The 18,191-nt window shown below is 43.5% G+C and overlaps 1 protein-coding gene across 2 annotated transcripts in view; it reads left to right on the top strand.

Moving 5' to 3' along the window:
• NRF1 (nuclear respiratory factor 1) overlaps window positions 1-18,191 on the top strand; it is a 135,501-nt gene that overhangs the window by 79,823 nt on the left and 37,487 nt on the right. For both annotated transcript variants that reach the window (XM_069765397.1, XM_069765396.1), the window contains 3 exons: window positions 2,646-2,840; window positions 8,583-8,684; window positions 9,795-9,952. In XM_069765397.1, the coding sequence (XP_069621498.1) occupies window positions 2,646-2,840; window positions 8,583-8,684; window positions 9,795-9,952 (455 nt within the window). The remainder of the gene's footprint in view (window positions 1-2,645; window positions 2,841-8,582; window positions 8,685-9,794; window positions 9,953-18,191) is intronic.

Below are 18,191 nucleotides of genomic sequence, written 5' to 3'. Positions count from 1 at the left end.
CAGTGGTGAGTCTTCTGACCTGATGGAAGTCTGTTTTCCCACCCCAAGGACTGCTTTTAAACGTCCCATGGTTCCAATGAGAGGCAATACAGAAAACAGGATTTTTGGTTGCTTACCGTAAAATGTTTCTCGGAGCCTCCATTGGGGGACACAGCACCCTCCCATGTTATTCAGTTTGTTCTATGTTCTATGACTGTTCTCACGTTTACAGTTCTCATGTTTGTGGTTGTTTTTCAAACTTATTAATTCTCTCCTACTGCTTTCTCACTAACTAAAGTGCATAATGCCAGTCGGTGGGGTGTACACTGCAGAGGAGGAGCTAGCTTTTTTTCTACATAGTGCCAGCCTCCTAGTGGCAGCAGCATACACCCATGGTTCCTGTGTCCCGCAATGGAGGTTCCGAGAAACAGATTTTACAGTAAGCAACCAAAAATCTTGTTTATTTACCATCATGATTCCAGTCTTAAAAGGAATCCATCAGCAGGTTTTTCCTACCTCATCTGAGGGCAGCCTGATGTAGGCAAAGGAAAGCTGAATCCAACGATGTATTACTTGGTGCAGCAGTTATGACAGAGTTTTTAGATTTAGCATTGAAGCAGAGCTGAGAAAGCTAACCCCGCCCACACCAGGCTCTTTATGTGCAAAGTCCATAGATAGTGAGGTGCATATCACAGGCCCCTCCTATTTTGCTGGATCGGGAGGCCCAGCAATTATAAGATCCTGGTGCTTAAAGGGAACCGGTCACCTCAAATTGGCGGGATATTTAAATGACTTTTTACCTGTCCGATGGGCGGCGTTTCATCTTCATTTCTCCACCCCGTCCATCCCTGTTGTCAGTGAATTAGAGTACGTGTGCTCCATAATTGGCATGTGCGCAATGCAATGTTTGGTCGCGCACGCGCAGTATGCTTCGCCCAACTGCGGGCTAAGCCGAAAAGCATTACTGCGCATGCGCCTGCGCACTATGTTCCGCAACACAGCAAAATACTTCCGGGACATAGTGCGCGGGTGCATGCGCAGTAATGCTTTTTGGCTTTGCCCTCAGTTGGGCAAAGCATACTGCGCGTTCGCGTCCGAACATTGCATTGCGCATGCGCCAACTATGGAGCACACGTACTCTAATTCACTAACATATTGCAGACAACAGGGACGGACGGGGTGGAGAAATGAAGATGAAACGCCGCCCATCAAACCAGTAAAAATTCATTTAAATATCCCGCCAATTTGAGGTGACCGGTTCCCTTTTAACTATCATTAGTAGCAAACATAACCACAGAGCTTGATAAGAGAGGCATCGCTGAAATCTGTGTTTTAACCCTTACAACATGCTGTCTGCCAGCAGGTTTTTTTCTATGTAAGCTGAAGATTCCCATTAAGGCTATTTGCCCATGTTCCGGATGTAGCAGCGCTTTGGAGTCAGTGTATTCTCGTTGCGTCCAAAACGCTGCTCTCTGTTGAACGCAGGTAAACCTGCATATGTTCACTGAACCATGCGGATTCACCGCGTTCAATACATTCTATTGATGTTATTTCTTTTGCGGAAACTAGCATATCCACAAGAAAAGTTGACATGCTGCGGTCTTGAAAGACGCTCCGCATGGCAGTCTCCGCGGGTGATACGCAGGCATCTGTGGACGCATAGTGGACATGGGAATTCTATGCTGTAACATCTGGCCACTGCAGGTTTGATTCAGCAATTCTTGAACATGGGAAAGTACCCTAAGTGTTTAGGGAAGGCAAGTGGCATGAGCAGAAAGCTGCTCTCATTTAACGCAGTCTATATTGTGTACAGTTCCATTTGCTATAATAAAATATAAAAATTATACGTTCCTACAGTGACACCCTGTTCATATACCCATTTATGTAGATGCCTGTTTACGAGCCCGTTGCAGCCTTCCATTTTTTGTGTGCGACTCGGACACAAATGGAGCTCATAACTTTTTTTTTTCCGCCTTAAAAAACCAGTCCTTATCACTCAGAGGTGAGAAGGACTTTGTATTTGCAGTACTTGCATAAGTTTTAGGCTATGTGCACACGTAGGAAATGTGGTGCAGAATTTTCTGCACTAAATCTGCATCTCCTGGCAGAATCCGCAGGTGCATTTTTTGTGCAGATTTTACCACTGTGGATTTCTATAATGGAGGGGTGCAGAAACGCTGCAGAACTGCACAAAAGAAGGGACATGCACTTCTTTGAAATCTGCAGCGTTTCTGCGCAGATTTTTCTGCACCATGTGCACAGCTTTTTTTTCCACATTGATTTACATTGTACTGTAAATCACATTGCAGATCTGCAGCGTTTCTGCTGCAGAAAAATCTGCTGCAGTTCTGCACTATATCTGCACGAAATCTGCATCGTATGCACATACTACACCTATCCATAACATTCACTGACTTCTGATATTTGACGGAGCATAATTATTTTTTCTATTTTTCATCTGATGGCTTACATAATGCGTTAAACGTTTTGACATTGCGCTGAACTACAGAGACCACTTTACGGTCCCGTTGCCTCTACACTGGCTTTGCACCACACAGAACTGGTTTAGTCCTAGTACTGCCATGTGCACGTTCTGATGACATGGAAGCAATACATGTTATATATGTGGAAATCTCCTACAGCTCATCTATCCTTTTATATTGTAGGTTTCCTGGACTCAAGCATTACGAACAATAGTGAAGAACTGTTATAAGCAACATGGTAGGGAAGATCTGTTGTATGCATTTGAGGATCAGCAAACACAACAGGTGGCAACTGCCCATGGCATTGCTCACTTTGTGCCCTCACAGACTGTGGTACAGACAATCAGCAACCCAGATGGCACAGTGTCCCTAATTCAGGTTTGTCTATTAACGTTTTAGTTTTGTTATACAGTTGACAAATCTTACACAAAATATAGACTGAAGTAAGTGAGAGAAAACGCAAAAGGGCCATCTACTAGGCACAAGTGAATATGTGCACCAACTATCTTGTGTATATGTATGTTACATAAGGCATTGAGTTTTGCTATAATTTTATCAACTTTGTTTGCCTTTACACAACTCCACCTTTTTCTGCTAACTCTGTTACCATTTAAAAGGAACCTGTCATAACGGTAGTGTCCCATCTGCAGGTATCATGTTATTGAGCAGATTGTTATACAGGCCCGGATTCATCATTTGCACGTGTTTTTTTTTGCCTAGTTTTGTGTCTTTTGCACCTACCTAATTCATTTTTCTATTTGTGCTTTTTTTAAAGTCTGTTTTCATACGTGTGCATCTGTATTACTGTTTTCCTGCTTTGTGAATGTACAGACCAAAAGTTTGGACACACCTCATTTAAAGATTTTTCTGTATTTTCATGACTATGTAAATTGTACATTCACACTGAAGGCATCAAAACTATGAATTAACACATGTGGAATTATATACTGTGATTGATTTGTTATTTTGTATGCACTCTTATATACAAAGCAAGCTGTTAGTCACAGATTGGACTGCCCACTTAACTGAAAGCCTCAAACAACGGAGGTTTAAGTTATTAAATTCTAAGTTCTACTAAACATTTTTTCAAAAACAAAATATATAAATTAGTCAGCTCTTCTGCTCTATAACATGGTGCCTGTAGACTAGCATTGGGCTGCCATTTCATGGTGACAGATTCCCTTAAACTTTTTGCTTATGATTGTATTTTGTTTTGTTTTTTTTTTGTCTTTTTTCTATTGTTGGCCTATGTTAAAGGGAATCTGTCAATAGGATCAACTCTCCTAAGTGGTGTCTATGGGTATGTAGGTCATAGGGAGTTTAATATAATGATACTTTGATATCTACAATCCAATCCTCATGCTGGCACACAGCACTACAGTAAGAAAAACTGCTCCTTCAACCCTATCCAACCCCCACTCTCCCTTATCCTCTCTTTCGAGGTTCACTCTGTCCGTATCTACTTTACCTTTAATCTCCTAATGGCTGTCTTATACCGACCACCGGACTCAGCCACTGCCTTCATTGACGAATTCTCCACCTGGCTTCTTCACTTCCTCTCTGCTGACATCCCCACCATCATAATGGACGACTTTAATATACCTAATGACACCAGCCAGCAGCCCCCAAGCTCCTGGGCCTTACTTCATCCTTTGAACTCACTCAGTGGTCCTCCACAGCCACCCACACAGATGGACATACTCTAGACATCATCTTCACCCGCCTTTGTTCCTTATCTAATCTCACAACCTCTCCCTTCCCCCTATCTGACCACCATCTACTCACCTTCTCATCCTTGTCCTCCTCACTCGCCCCCCATGTCCAGCTACTACCACATCCACGCAGAAACCTCGCACACTTAGACATTCACACTCTCTTCTACCCCTGTCCTCCATATCTTCACTCCACGACACGGACAGCGCCACCGCTTTCTATAACGCCACCCCGAGCCGTAGACTCAGTCGCCCCTCTCATGCATGGCAAAGTGCGACGAATCATTAGGCAACCCTGGCATAACAATCTCCCCAAAAAACTTCGACAAGCGTCCAGGTTCGCGGAGCAGTGTTGGAAGAAAACATGCTTGCCAGACGACTTCACTGCTTTCAAAAAAGCTACACTTGCCTTCAAATTAGCCCTCACCTCTGCTAAACAGATCTATTTCATTATCCTACAACCCAAAACAACTGTTCAGCACATTTAACTCTCTCCTCTGCCCACCACTGCCACCTCCAAATCCCCTCATTTTTTCCGAGGACTTTGCCACCTACTTCAAAAACAAGATCGACCAAACAAGGCAATCCTTTACTGTTCCATCACCCCAACCACTCCATATACCAGACCTCTGCCCTTCCCTAATAACCTCCCTCTCCAACATCCCTGAAGGAGAGCTTACTCACCTCCTTTCCAAATCACACCTCACCACCTGTGCACTTGACCCCATCCCTTCCCACCTGCTCCCCAACCTCACTAACACGCTCATTCCAGCCCTAACCCATCTCTTCAACCTATCGCTATCTTCTGGTACCTTCCCCTCTGCCTTCAAACATCACACCCATCCTCAAAAAAGCTAACCTTGACCCAACTGCTATACCCTGCTATCACCCCATATAACTGCTCCCGTTTGCTTCAAAACTGCTTGAGCAGCATGTCCATGCTCAACTTTCCTCCCACCTCTCATCTAACTCTCTCCTTGACAACCTCCAATCTGGCTTCCGCCCCATCACTCCACCGAAACTGCCCTGACAAAAATTACTAATGACTTACTACCAAAGCTAACAGACAGTTCTCCATCCTCCTCCTTCTCGACCTGTCCTCTGCCTTCAACACAGTCGACCACTACCTACTGCTACAGATGCTTTCTTCCCTTGGCATCAAAGACCTTGCCCTGTCCTGGATTGCCTCATACCTTTCCGACCACACATTTAGCGTTTCCCACTCCCACGCTACCTCCTCATTTCGCCCTCTCTCTGGGAGTCCCTCAAGGCTCTGTCCTAGGTCCCCTACTTTTTTCCAAATGTACCCTTGGCCTACGACAACTCAGAAAGTCCCATGGCTTCCAGTACCACCTGTATGCGGATGACATTCAGATTCACCTCTCTGGCCCAGATGTCACCTATCTGCTGTCCAGAATCCCGGAGTGTCTATCAGCCATATCCTCCTTCACCGTTCTCTTCCTAAAACTCAATGTAGACAAAACTGAACTCACCATCTTTCCCCCATCTCGCGTATTCCCCCTACCTGATCTATCTATTATGGTAAATAACATCATGCTTTCTCCAGCACCTGAAATCCGCTGCCTCGGGGTAACTCTCAACTCTGCCCTGTCCTTCAAACCGCACGTCCAAACTCTTGCCACCTCCTGTCGCCTCCAACTCAAAAATATTGCCATAATCCGTCCGTCCCTCAGCCCACAATCTACTAAAACTCTTATGCATACCCTCATCATCTCCCGCCTCGATTACTGCAACACCCTCCTCTGTGGCCTCCTCACTAACTCTCTTGCACCGCTCCAGTCTGTCCTCAACTGTGCTGCCCAGCTAATCCACCTCTCACCTCGCTACTCCCCTGCTTCTCCCCTCTGCAAATCCCTCCACTGGTTCCCAATTCCCCAACGAATCCAGTTCAAACTACTAACACTGATCTACAAAACCATTCACAACCTGTCCTCCCTATATCTCTGAACTAATCTCCCAATATCTTCCCTTACGTAATCTTCGATCCTCCCAAGACCTCCTACTCTCCTCCACACTTATTTGTTCCTCACACAACCGCCTCCAAGATTTCTCCCAAATATCCCCCATCCTCTGGCATTCCACACCTCAAAACGTCCGACTATCCACCACTCTCAGATCCTTCAAACGGAACCTGAAACCACCAGCCGAGCTGGCGCCTCACCACCAGCCGCGCTGGCGCCTCACCACCAGCCGAGCTGGCGCCTCACCACCAGCCGAGCTGGCGCCTCACCACCAGCCGAGCTGGCGCCTCACCACCAGCCGAGCTGGCGCCTCACCACCAGCCGAGCTGGCGCCTCACCACCAGCCGAGCTGGCGCCACACCACCAGCCGAGCTGGCGCCACACCACCAGCCGAGCTGGCGCCTCACCACCAGCCGAGCTGGCGCCTCACCACCAGCCGAGCTGGCGCCTCACCACCAGCCGAGCTGCGCACCCCCGACCTTCTGACTATTCCCTATTAGCCCACAGAATGCAAGTCAGCAAGGACAGGGTCCTCTCCCCTCTATACCAGTCTGTCACTGTAAATTTGTTTACTGTAAACGAGATCTATAACTCTGTACGTAGCCCCTTTCTCATGTACAGTACCATGGAATTAATAGAATAATAATACTGGACGGCAGAGCTAACAAAGTTCTCTTCTGTTATACCAACACATTAGTACTGCAGGCGTTCTCTTCCAGCTCACTGGCAGCCAGCTTGGGGCTCCAGAGGGGCAGTATAGCAGAGCTGACATCACTGCAAGTGTGTTTGCAATGAGACAAGATTAAATTCTGCTCTAATCAGGCACAACAGAGATGCCAGAACTGAGTGAACCACTCCTACTGCAAATGTTTGTAATAAGACAAAGTTAACTTCTGCTGTACTGTTACTTCTGATCTCACTGCAGAGCCGTGTGTGATTATGAAGGCAAAGTGGCAGTTGTTGCATGTTGCACATTGATTACTCCTCCTTTAAAATAAGTTCTGGAGGCAGATACCCCGGGTAGATCTGTATCGGTCTCATAGCTTGTTAACAGCTCATTTCCGTATTAAGAAAAATGTGGAATAAAACACCAGATCGCAGATTTAAAGTTTTAATTTTATTCAGCTTCCTATGACTTTCATGCCCATGAATGGATGGATTAGGTGGATTGATCCTACTGACAGATTATCTTTAATTTAAGCAAATACAAAGTCCTGAATTATTTATGTAATTCAATAACCATAGTAAAAGTAAGTTTTGTTTTATTTTATTTGATTGCAAACTGGGGTTACTTAAATTATTTACTTAAAGAGAACCTGTCACCCCCAAAATCGAAGGTGAGCTAAGCCCACCAGCATCAGGGGCTTATCTACAGCATTCTGGATTGCTGTAGATAAGCCCCCATGTATCCTAAAAGATGATAAAAAGTGGTTAGAATATTCTCACCCAGGGGCGGTGCCGGTATGATGGGCGTACCTGTCCAGGGCCTCCCATCTTCTTACGATGACGTCCTCTTCTTGTCTTCACGCTGCTGATCCGGCACAGGTGTACTTTGTCTGCCCTGTTGAGGGCAGAGCAAAGTACTGCAGTGCGCAGGCGCCGGGAAAGGTCAGAGAGGCCCGGCGCCTGCGCACTGTAGTATTTTGCTCTGCCCTCAACAGGGCAGACAAAGTACGCCTGCGCCGGAGCGTGAAGACAAGAAGAGGACGTCATCTGATGAAGATAGGAGGCGCTGGACCGCGACACCCATCGGACCAGGACCGCCCCTGGGTGAGTATAATCTAACCTCTTTTTCTCATCTTTTAGGATATATCGGGGGCTTATCTACAGCATTACAGAATGCTGTAGATAAGCCCCTGATGCTGGTGGGCTTAGCTCATCTTCCATTTTGGGGGTGACAGGTTCCCTTTAACTCCAGTTAATATTTCCACACTTTTGTGCTATTTAATATATCTTCAGAGCTTATTTAGGTCATGTTATCCTGATGACTTCATCACAGGTCCTTCTGAACTTCTATGTTCCTGCCTGCTTTTGATTGGTCAGTGTCATAGAGGAGGCACAAGTACAGCGCCCCCCTCTAGGTTCAAGTGGGTGTTATTTTCATAAAATTAAATCCTTAGGTGACAAAAGTGTTAATACTAATATCTCAGCAACTGAGATGCGAAAAAAAAAAAAGTTTTATTCTGTTATGCAGTCACCATTGCATCCTGTGTCCAGTTAAATATGAAACATTTGGTGAACGCTCCTCTTTAAATACACTAATATAAAAAAAACTTGTCATTTGTTGAACTGACTAGATAATGTTGAGGAATATGCTCTGAACTTAGTCTTTGTAAGATCTAAACAGAGTTCCTTTGTGCAATGGAGAAATTCTGAACACTTGTACAGTCAATAATGGCATCAAATAGCCATTTTCTTTGTTACAGGTCGGCACAGGGGCTACTGTTGCCACACTTGCAGATGCATCAGAGCTGCCAACTACTGTAACCGTTGCACAAGTCAATTATTCCACAGTCAGTGATGGAGAGGTAAGGTAATAATTTGCACAGAAAGCCAAGAATGCCCACACATTTGAGATAAGCATGTGTATGGGCCTTCAGCTGTCTCCCAGTGGCCAGTGTGATATTTGGGGTTCAGGCATGTTGGACTTCTACACACCTTGTTCCTAGCCATCTTAGAAAGCTTGGTGACTCCTCTGAAATGCAAAGGTTATTCCCATCTTAGGCTACTTTCACACTAGCGTCGTACGACGCACGTCGCAATGCGTCGTTTTGGAGAAAAAACGCATCGTGCATTGCCACACATCGCAACCGTCGTCTGACGGTTGCGTCGTGTTGTGGCAGACCGTCGGAACAAAAAACGTTACATGCAACTTTTTTTGTGCGTCGTATCCGCCTTTTCCGACCGCGCATGTGCGGCTGGAACTCCGCGCCCTCCTCCCCGCAACTCACAATGGGGCAGCGGATGCGTTGTAAAACTGCCTCTGTTGCCCCCGTTGTGCTACGTTGTCACAGGATGCGTCGGTAGGTCGGCCCGACTCACTGCGACGGGCCGACGCTAATGTGAAAGTAGCCTTAGCAAGTTATTGCCTATCCTCAGAAGAGGTGACGACTTGCTGACAATTCTGAAATGCTCCAACAACTTCTGCCTTCTATTGCTATCCATTGATTCTTATTTAATAAAAGTAGACTTTAGCAATCAATTCAAAAACCTATACTGTAGTTCAGCTACAACTTTGTTGTTCCTAAACTGGATGTTAGTTCGCAATTGGAAGAACTTGTGATTTTAGTTCCTGTTACTATACCTGTTCGGTGATCAACACATGACATGTAAAGAATGTGTATATTTTATCCCAGTAATTCACTGTAATCTTTGGACTATAAAACACACTTTGCAGCAAGAAAGAAATCTTTTTAAAAAGTGTGTATGTTTTATTGTCTGAAGGCAGCCTCCTATGATCAAGGAGTATGCTAACACTTTGTCCTTCCCGGTCACTGAGAGATCTGGTCTGATCGGTGCAGGGGAGGAGAGAAAACTAGCATCACGTGCATATCTCTAAAGCTACACAGATGCAGAATGTGAAATCTTGTAGCAGCATCATGCTAAGCATTCTGGTCACCAAAAATGTTTTCCCACAGGTGGAGCAGAACTGGGCAACACTTCAAGGGGGAGAGATGACCATCCAAACTACTCAAGCTTCTGAAGCCACTCAAGCGGTAGCATCCCTTGCTGAGGCCGCTGTTGCAGCATCCCATGATATGGCACCAGGAGCCACTGTGACAATGGCTCTTAATAGGTATATTACAAATCTGAGTATTTCAAAATTTTAGCTTGTTAGCTAGTATGTGGATCAATATCTGCAAACATATGTTAAGTTCATCCCCTTTAGTCATAACATTCATTATTGGCAAAAGTGAAAACTGTCATGTTAGGGTGGGCTGCGCTGCAGGAATGAAGAGCCTTGGGATTCCAAAACGTTTATTAATACTAACGCGTTTCTGCACCATGCCAGCACCTTTCTCAGGGTATGAAAACCAAGTGTGCAGGGTACAACTGGAGGCTTTAAATAGATAAAATGGCTCCAAGAAGCATGAGAACAGCCCCCAGAGGGTAGGGAGAGCAAGTTAATGGGAAAAAGTGTTAACACCGAGAGGGTGGAATGGCTTATAAAGTAAATTTTTAAAATTATTAGAAGAAACTAGGGAAGGAGCAGGGAGAAAGTTGAAATATGATTGAGAAGATTGAGATGTAGAGAAGTATGATAGAAAGATGGGAATGTTGAGATTTGTGAAAGGAAATAAGTGGGGAACTTTAACCCCTTAATCCCATATGACGTACTATCCCGTCCAGGTGACCTGGGACTTAATTCCCATGGACGGGATAGTACGTCATATGCGATCGGCCGCGCTCACGGGGGGAGCGCGGCCGATCGCGGCCGGGTGTCAGCTGCCTATCGCAGCTGACATCCGGCACTATGTGCCAGGAGCGGTCACGGACCGCTCCCGGCACATTAACCCCCGGCACACCGCGATCAAAGATGATCGCGGTGTGCCGGCGGTGCAGGGAAGCATCGCGCAGGGAGGGGGCTCCCTGCGGGCTTCCCTGAGACGATCGGTACACGGTGATGTACTCACCGTGTACCGAGCGTCTTCTCCCTGCAGTCCCCGGATCCAAAATGGCCGCCGGGCTGCATCCGGGTCCTGCAGGGAGCACTTCCGGGTCAGGATCAGGCTGCAGCTGCAGCTCTAATCCTGCCCGGCTGTATGTCAGATCACCGATCTAACAGAGTGCTGTGCACACTGTCAGATCGGTGATCTGTGATGTCCCCCCCTGGGACAAAGTGAAAAAGTAAAAAAAAAAATTTCCACACTTGTAAAAAAAAATAAAAAAAAAATTCCTAAATAAAGCAGAAAAAAAAAAATATTATTCCCATAAATACATTTCTTTACATAAAAAAAAAACAAAAAAAACAATAAAAGTACACATATTTAGTATCGCCGCGTCCGTAACGACCCGACCTATAAAACTGGTCCACTAGTTAACCCCTTCAGTGAACACCGTAAGAAAAAAAAAAAAAAAACGAGCCAAAAAACAACGCTTTATTATCATAACGCTGAACAAAAAGTGGAATAACACGCGATGAAAAAGACGGATATAAATAACCATGGTACCTCTGAAAACGTCATCTTGTCCCGCAAAAAACGAGCCGCCATATAGCATCATAACCAAAAAAATAATAAAGTTATAGTCCTGAGAATAAAGCGATGCCAAAATAATTATTTTTTCTATAAAATAGCTTTTATCGTATAAAAGCGCCAAAACATAAAAAAAATGATATAAATGAGGTATCGCTGTAATCGTACTGACCCGAAGAATAAAACTGCTTCATCAATTTTACCAAACGCGGAACGGTATAAACGCCTCCCCCAAAAGAAATTCATGAATAGCTGGTTTTTGGTCATTCTGCCTCACAAAAAATCGGAATAAAAAGCGATCAAAAACTGTCACATGTCCGAAAATGTAACCGATAAAAACGTCAACTCGTCCCGCAAAAAACAAGACCTCACATGACTCTGTGGACCAAAATATGGAAAAATTATAGGTCTCAAAATGTGGAGACGCAAAAACTTTTTTGCTATAAAAAGCGTCTTTTAGTGTGTGACGGCTGCCAATCATAAAAATCCGATATAAAAAACTCGCTATAAAAGTAAATCAAACCCCCCTTCATCACCCCCTTAGTTAGGCTAGGTTCACATTGCGTTAATGGGTTAACGCTAACGGACAGCGTTGCACGGCGAAAATGTCACAATTAACGCCGTGCAACGGGTCCGTTAGCACAACCATTGACAGCAATGTGATTTTCGGGTGTAGCGCATCGCTAGAGCGTGCCATTTTCGGCTCGCGCTAGCAAGGTGCCGTTCTTTTGTGGCGCGCCTCAGACGCTGCTTGCAGCGTCCGCGGCGCGCCCGAGGTCCGATCCCCGATCTTCCAGAGCGGGGACGTTAACGCGACCACTAAACACGACACCTAAAAAGACATTGCGTTAGCGCAATCCGCTAGTGCTAAACGGATTTCCCTAACGCAATGTGAACCTAGCCTTAGGGAAAAATAATAAAATTAAAAAAAATGTATTTATTTCCATTTTCCCATTAGGGTTAGGGTTAGGGTTTGTATTACATTTACGGTTGGGATTAGGGTTGGGATTAGAATTAGGGGTGTGTCAGGGTTAGGTGTGTGGTTAGGGTTACAGTTGGGATTAGGGTTAGGGGTGCGTTTGGATTAGGGTTTCAGTTATAATTGGGGGTTTCCACTGTTTAGACACATCAGGGGCTCTCCAAACGCGACATGGCGTCCGATCTCAATTCCAGCCAATTCTGCATTGAAAAAGTAAAACAGTGCTCCTTCACTTCCGAGCTCTCCCGTGCGCCCAAACAGGGGTTTACCCCAACATATGGGGTATCATCGTACTCGAGACAAATTGGACAACAACTTTTTGGGTCCAAGTTCTCTTGTTATCCTTGGGAAAATAAAAATTTGGGGGGCTAAAAATCATTTTTGTGGGAAAAAAAAGGATTTTTTATTTTCACGGCTCTGCGTTGTAAACTGTAGTGAAACACTTGGGGGTTCAAAGTTTTCACAACACATCTAGATAAGTTCCATGGGAGGTCTAGTTTCAATATGGGGTCACTTGTGGGTGGTTTCTACTGTTTGGGTACATCAGGGGCTCTGCAAATGCAACGTGACGCCTGCAGACCAATCCATCTAAGTCTGCATTCCAAATGGCGCTCCTTCCCTTCCGAGCTCTGCCATGCGCCCAAACAGTGGTTCCCCCCCCACATACGGGGTATCAGCGTACTCAGGACAAATTGAACAACAACTTTTGGGGTCCAATTTATTCTGTTACCCTTGTAAAAATACAAAGCTGGGGGCTAAAAAATCATTTTTGTGAAAAAAAAAAAGAATTTTTATTTTCACGGCTCTGCGTTATAAACTGTAGTGAAACACTTAGGGGTTCAAAGTTCTCACAACACATCTAGATAACTTCCTTGGGAGGTCTAGTTTCTAATATGGGGTCACTTGTGGGGGGTTTGTACTGTTTGGGTACATCAGGGGCTCTGCAAATGCAACGTGACTCCTGCAGACCAATCCATCTAAGTCTGCATTCCAAATGGCGCTCCTTCCCTTCCGAGCTCTGCCATGCGCCCAAACAGTGGTTCCCCCCCACATATGGGGTATCAGCGTACTCAGGACAAATTGGACAACAACTTTTGGGGTCCAATTTATTATGTTACCCTTGTGAAAATACAAAACTGGGGGCTAAAAAATAATTTTTGCGAAAAAAAAAAAAAAATTATTTTAACGGCTCTGCGTTATAAACTGTAGTGAAACATTTGGGGGTTCAAAGCTCTCAAAACACATCTAGATAAGTTCCTTATGGGGTCTAGTTTCCAAAATGGTGTCACTTGTGGGGGGTTTTAATGTTTAGGCACATCAGGGGCTCTCCAAACCAACATGGCGTCCCAACTTAATTCCAGTCAATTTTGCATTGAAAAGTCAAATGGCGCTCCTTCCCTTCCGAGCTCTGCTATGCACCCAAAAAGTGGTTTACCCCCACATATGGGGTATCGTCGCACTCAGGACAAATTGCACAACAACTTTTGTGGTCTAATTTCTTCTCTTACCCTTGGGAAAATAAAAAATTGGGGGCGAAAAGATCATTTTTGTGAAAAAATAAGATTTTTTATTTTTACGGCTCTGCATTATAAACTTCTGTGAAGCACTTGTTGGGTCAAAGTGCTCACCACACATCTAGATAAGTTCCTTAAGGGGTCTACTTTTCAAAATGGTGTCACTTGTGAGGGGTTCCAATGTTTAGGCACATCAGGGGCTCTCCAAACGCAACATGGCGTCCCATCTCAATTCCAGTCAATTTTGCATTGAAAAGTCAAATGGCGCTCCTTCCCTTCCGAGCTCTGCCATACGCCCAAACAATGGTTTACACCCATATATGGGGTATCAGCGTACTCAGGACAAATTGGCCAACAATTTTTGAGGTCCAATTTCTTCTCTTACTCTTGGGAAAATAAAAAATTGGGGGCGAAAAGATCATTTTTGTGAAAAAATATGATTTTTTATTTTTACGGCTCTGCATTATAAACTTCTGTGAAGCAATTGGTGGGTCAAAGTGGTCACCACACATCTAGATAAGTTCCTTAGGGTGTCTACTTTCCAAAATGGTGTCACTTGTGGGGGGGTTTCAATGTTTAGGCACATCAGTGGCTCTCCAAACGCAACATGGTGTCCCATCTCAATTCCTGTCAATTTTGCATTTAAAAGTCAAATGGCGCTCCTTCCCTTCCGAGCTCTGCCATGCGCCCAAACAGTGGTTTACTCCCACATATGGGCTATCAGCGTACTCAGTACAGATTGTACAACAATGTTTGGCATCCATTTTATCCTGTTACCCTTGGTAAAATAAAACAAATTGGAGCTGAAATAAATTTTGTGTGAAAAAAAGTTAAATATTCATTCTTATTTAAACATTCCAAAAATTCCTGTGAAACCCCTGAAGGGTTAATAAACTTCTTGAATGTGGTTTTGAGCACCTTGAGGGGTGCAGTTTTTAGAATGGTCTCACACTTGGGTATTTTCTATCATATAGACCCCTCAAAATGACATCAAATGAGATGTGGTCCCTAAAAAAAAATGGTGTTGTAAAAATGAGAAATTGCTGGTCAACTTTTAACCCTTATAACTCCCTAACAAAAAAAAATTTTGGTTCCAAAATTGTGCTGATGTAAAGTAGACATGTGGGAAATGTTACTTATTAAGTATTTTGCGTGAGATATCTCTGTGATTTAAGGGCATAAAAATTTAAAGTTGGAAAATTGCGAAACTTTCTAAATTTTCGCCAAATTTCCGTTTTTTTCACAAATAAACGCAAGTTATATCGAATAAATGTTACTACTAAAATGAAGTACAATATGTCACGAGAAAACAATGTCAGAATCGCCAAGATCCGTTGAAGCGTTCCAGAGTTATAACCTCATAAAGGGACAGTGGTCAGAATTGTAAAAATTGGCCCGGTCATTAACGTGCAAACCACCCTCGGGGCTTAAGGGGTTAATAAGTAGTTCTATTTACTTCTTCCACTTATTTCCTTTCACAATTCTTAACATTCACATCTTTCTGTCACACTTCTCTATATATCAAGCTGCCTGATCATCCTTTAACCCTCCGTCACATACAACTGATCTGACAGGCGCTTCTCTTTTACTTTCATTTCTCCTTCCTCACCAGATTGTGAGGAAACCCCCTCCCTCCATGTAGTCTCCTGTCTCTTGAAGGTCTGTGAAACCTGATATCACAGTTGGATTTCAGAGCTTCAGGGGAGAGGATATAGCTGCACAGATCTCTCAGGCTCATTGTATGTGAATACGTCACATTCAGTAAGGTTGGTATTTTATGTTTTTATTCATCACAATAGTTTATTTAGCTTGTTTTATGAATGTATAGCACAAAATGTGAGGATATTTCATAGAAATAAGGGAGATTTTATAAAAGAAAGTGTGCTGCTCAGGCATATACAGTAGTTCCCTAACATATTCCTTCTCTTGCTTCAGATTATCTGCTGAAATGGAGAGGAAAATGTACAATTTATCCAAACAACTTGATGTTGAGGAAGTAACAAACATGCTGTTAGATGATAGAGACCTCACACTGAATGAGGATTTAGGAGAGGAAAGTGAGATTGATTCTCATGATGAGGTGGAAGAATGTGTCCTGGATTCTGAAACAGAGCAAGATGGTGACAATGGTGAGGATGAAGAAGTTGGATCATATTATATTGGAAAAGATAAAAATACTAAATGGAACAAGAAGCCATTCCAGAAAAAACGTAGGGAACCTTTAAACATTATTACTCACCTTCCTGCAGTAATAGGAACTGCACGTAATGCAAAAACTGCAGTTGAATGCTGGAACAGTATATGTACAGATGACATTCTGGACTCTGTTGTCACATATACCAACCAATATATAGACATTATAAAGGACAAGTACATCTGCAACAGAACCATCAAGCCCACAGATGAAATAGAACTGCGTGCTTTTTTTGGATTACTGTACCTTGCAGGAGCTTATAGGGCAAATAGACAAAGTTTGGAGGAACTTTGGGGTAAAGATGGGGATGGAGTTGAAAAATTTAGCCTTGTTATGTCCATAAACAGATTCAAGATTCGAATTCGTTGCCTTCGGTTTGACGACAGAACTACCCGAACCGAACGCAAAACACATGACCGACTTGCTCCAATTCGTGATATATTTCAAAGATTTGTTGTAAACTGTAAACAAAGTTATTACCCTGGAGAGAATCTCACTATTGACGAAATGCTCCCTGGTTTTCGTGGTAGATGTGCCTTTCGTCAATATATTCCATCAAAGCCAAACAAATATGGAATAAAAATTTATGCCCTTGTTGATGCCAGTAAGACCTACACTTACAACCTGGAAGTTTATGCAGGAAAACAACCAGAAGGTCCTTACTGTGTGAGCAACAAACCCATTAATGTTGTAAAAAGACTGGCTGAACCCTTATTTGGATCGGGTCGCAATATTACAGCTGACAATTGGTTTACAAGTTGTGATCTGATTGATTATCTGAAAATTCAGAAGCTGTCATATGTGGGAACTGTAAGAAAAAACAAAAGGGAATTGCCGCCACAGTTTGTAAGTGTGAAAGAGAGACAACAGTACAGCAGTATGTTTGCATTCCATAATGGAAAGGCTTTAGTTTCCTATGTACCACATGCCAAAAAAATCGTACTTCTTCTATCAACACTTCATGATGATGCTGCCATCGATCCTGGGACTGGGGCAGAAAAAAAAAACGGAGATAATTACATTTTACAATGCCACCAAAGGGGGTGTGGATACAGCAGATCAGATGTGCTCCACTTTCAACGTCAGCAGAAACATCAAACGCTGGCCAATGGTCATATTTTTTGCTATGTTGAATTTGGGTGGTATAAATTCACAAGTAATTTATCTTGAAAACAAGCTTGAACCACTCCATAGACGATTGTATCTGAAAAAATTGGCCCATGAACTAGTACTTGGAGAGCTACGCAGGAGAAGCGTGAAAACAATCGGTATCCCCTCTCGCCTTCAAGTTCAGCTCAAAAGGTTCCGCCCAGAAGATGATGGTGAAAAGTCACCATCTGCACCACCTCACAAAAGGAGATGCACCACCTGCCAAACGGAAAGCGGAACCAGAAGGCTTTCAAATTATGAATGTCTCAAATGTCATAAAGCAATTTGCCTGACACATGCAAAAATGGTGTGTAATTCTTGCTATTTGCTCTGCAAGTGTGACTTTTCTGGGGAAACCTCAGCATCTACTTCTGATTGAATATGTTTTTAATAGTACTTAAGGTACCTTAAAATTAAGTTTGTGTTCAAAAATTTTCTTTGTACATTTTTTTGAGAGAGTCGAACTGGGGACTATTTGGCGGGAGTTTTGAAAAGTTTGTATTTCATAGTTATTAGTTTTATGTTAAGTAAATGTTTTTTTTTGCAACTGATTATGTGTAGTCTCTTTTATTACATCCCTATGAAGGTCACTGATCACTTTTAGAGCACTGAAATTGCAAACATTAGATATTATAGGTATTTTTCCAGCAGGCGCCTGACAGGCACATTGTATGTGAACTCGTTAGTCCGAATATTGTATGTGACGGAGGGTTAACTTTCTTCCCGACTCATTCTCCTTCCCTATATATTTTTTTATGCACTTTATTAACCACTTCACCCTCTCTGTTAACACTTTTTTTTTCTTCATTGACTTCCTCCTCTTTAGGGGCTTTCCTCATGATTCTTGGAGAAATCCTATTTTATTTAAAGCCTCCAGTTGTACCCTGCACACTTGGTTTTTTAGACTTTTGAGAAAGGTGCCGTTCTGGTGCAGAAACGCATTGGAATTAATACAAATCTATTTGGAATCGCAAGGCTCTTCATTCCCGCTGCGCAGCCCACCT

The sequence above is a fragment of the Ranitomeya imitator genome, chromosome 4 (genome assembly GCF_032444005.1).
Source record: "Ranitomeya imitator isolate aRanImi1 chromosome 4, aRanImi1.pri, whole genome shotgun sequence".
Taxonomy (NCBI): domain Eukaryota; kingdom Metazoa; phylum Chordata; class Amphibia; order Anura; family Dendrobatidae; genus Ranitomeya; species Ranitomeya imitator.
This window is presented reverse-complemented; position numbering and strand designations above follow the sequence as displayed.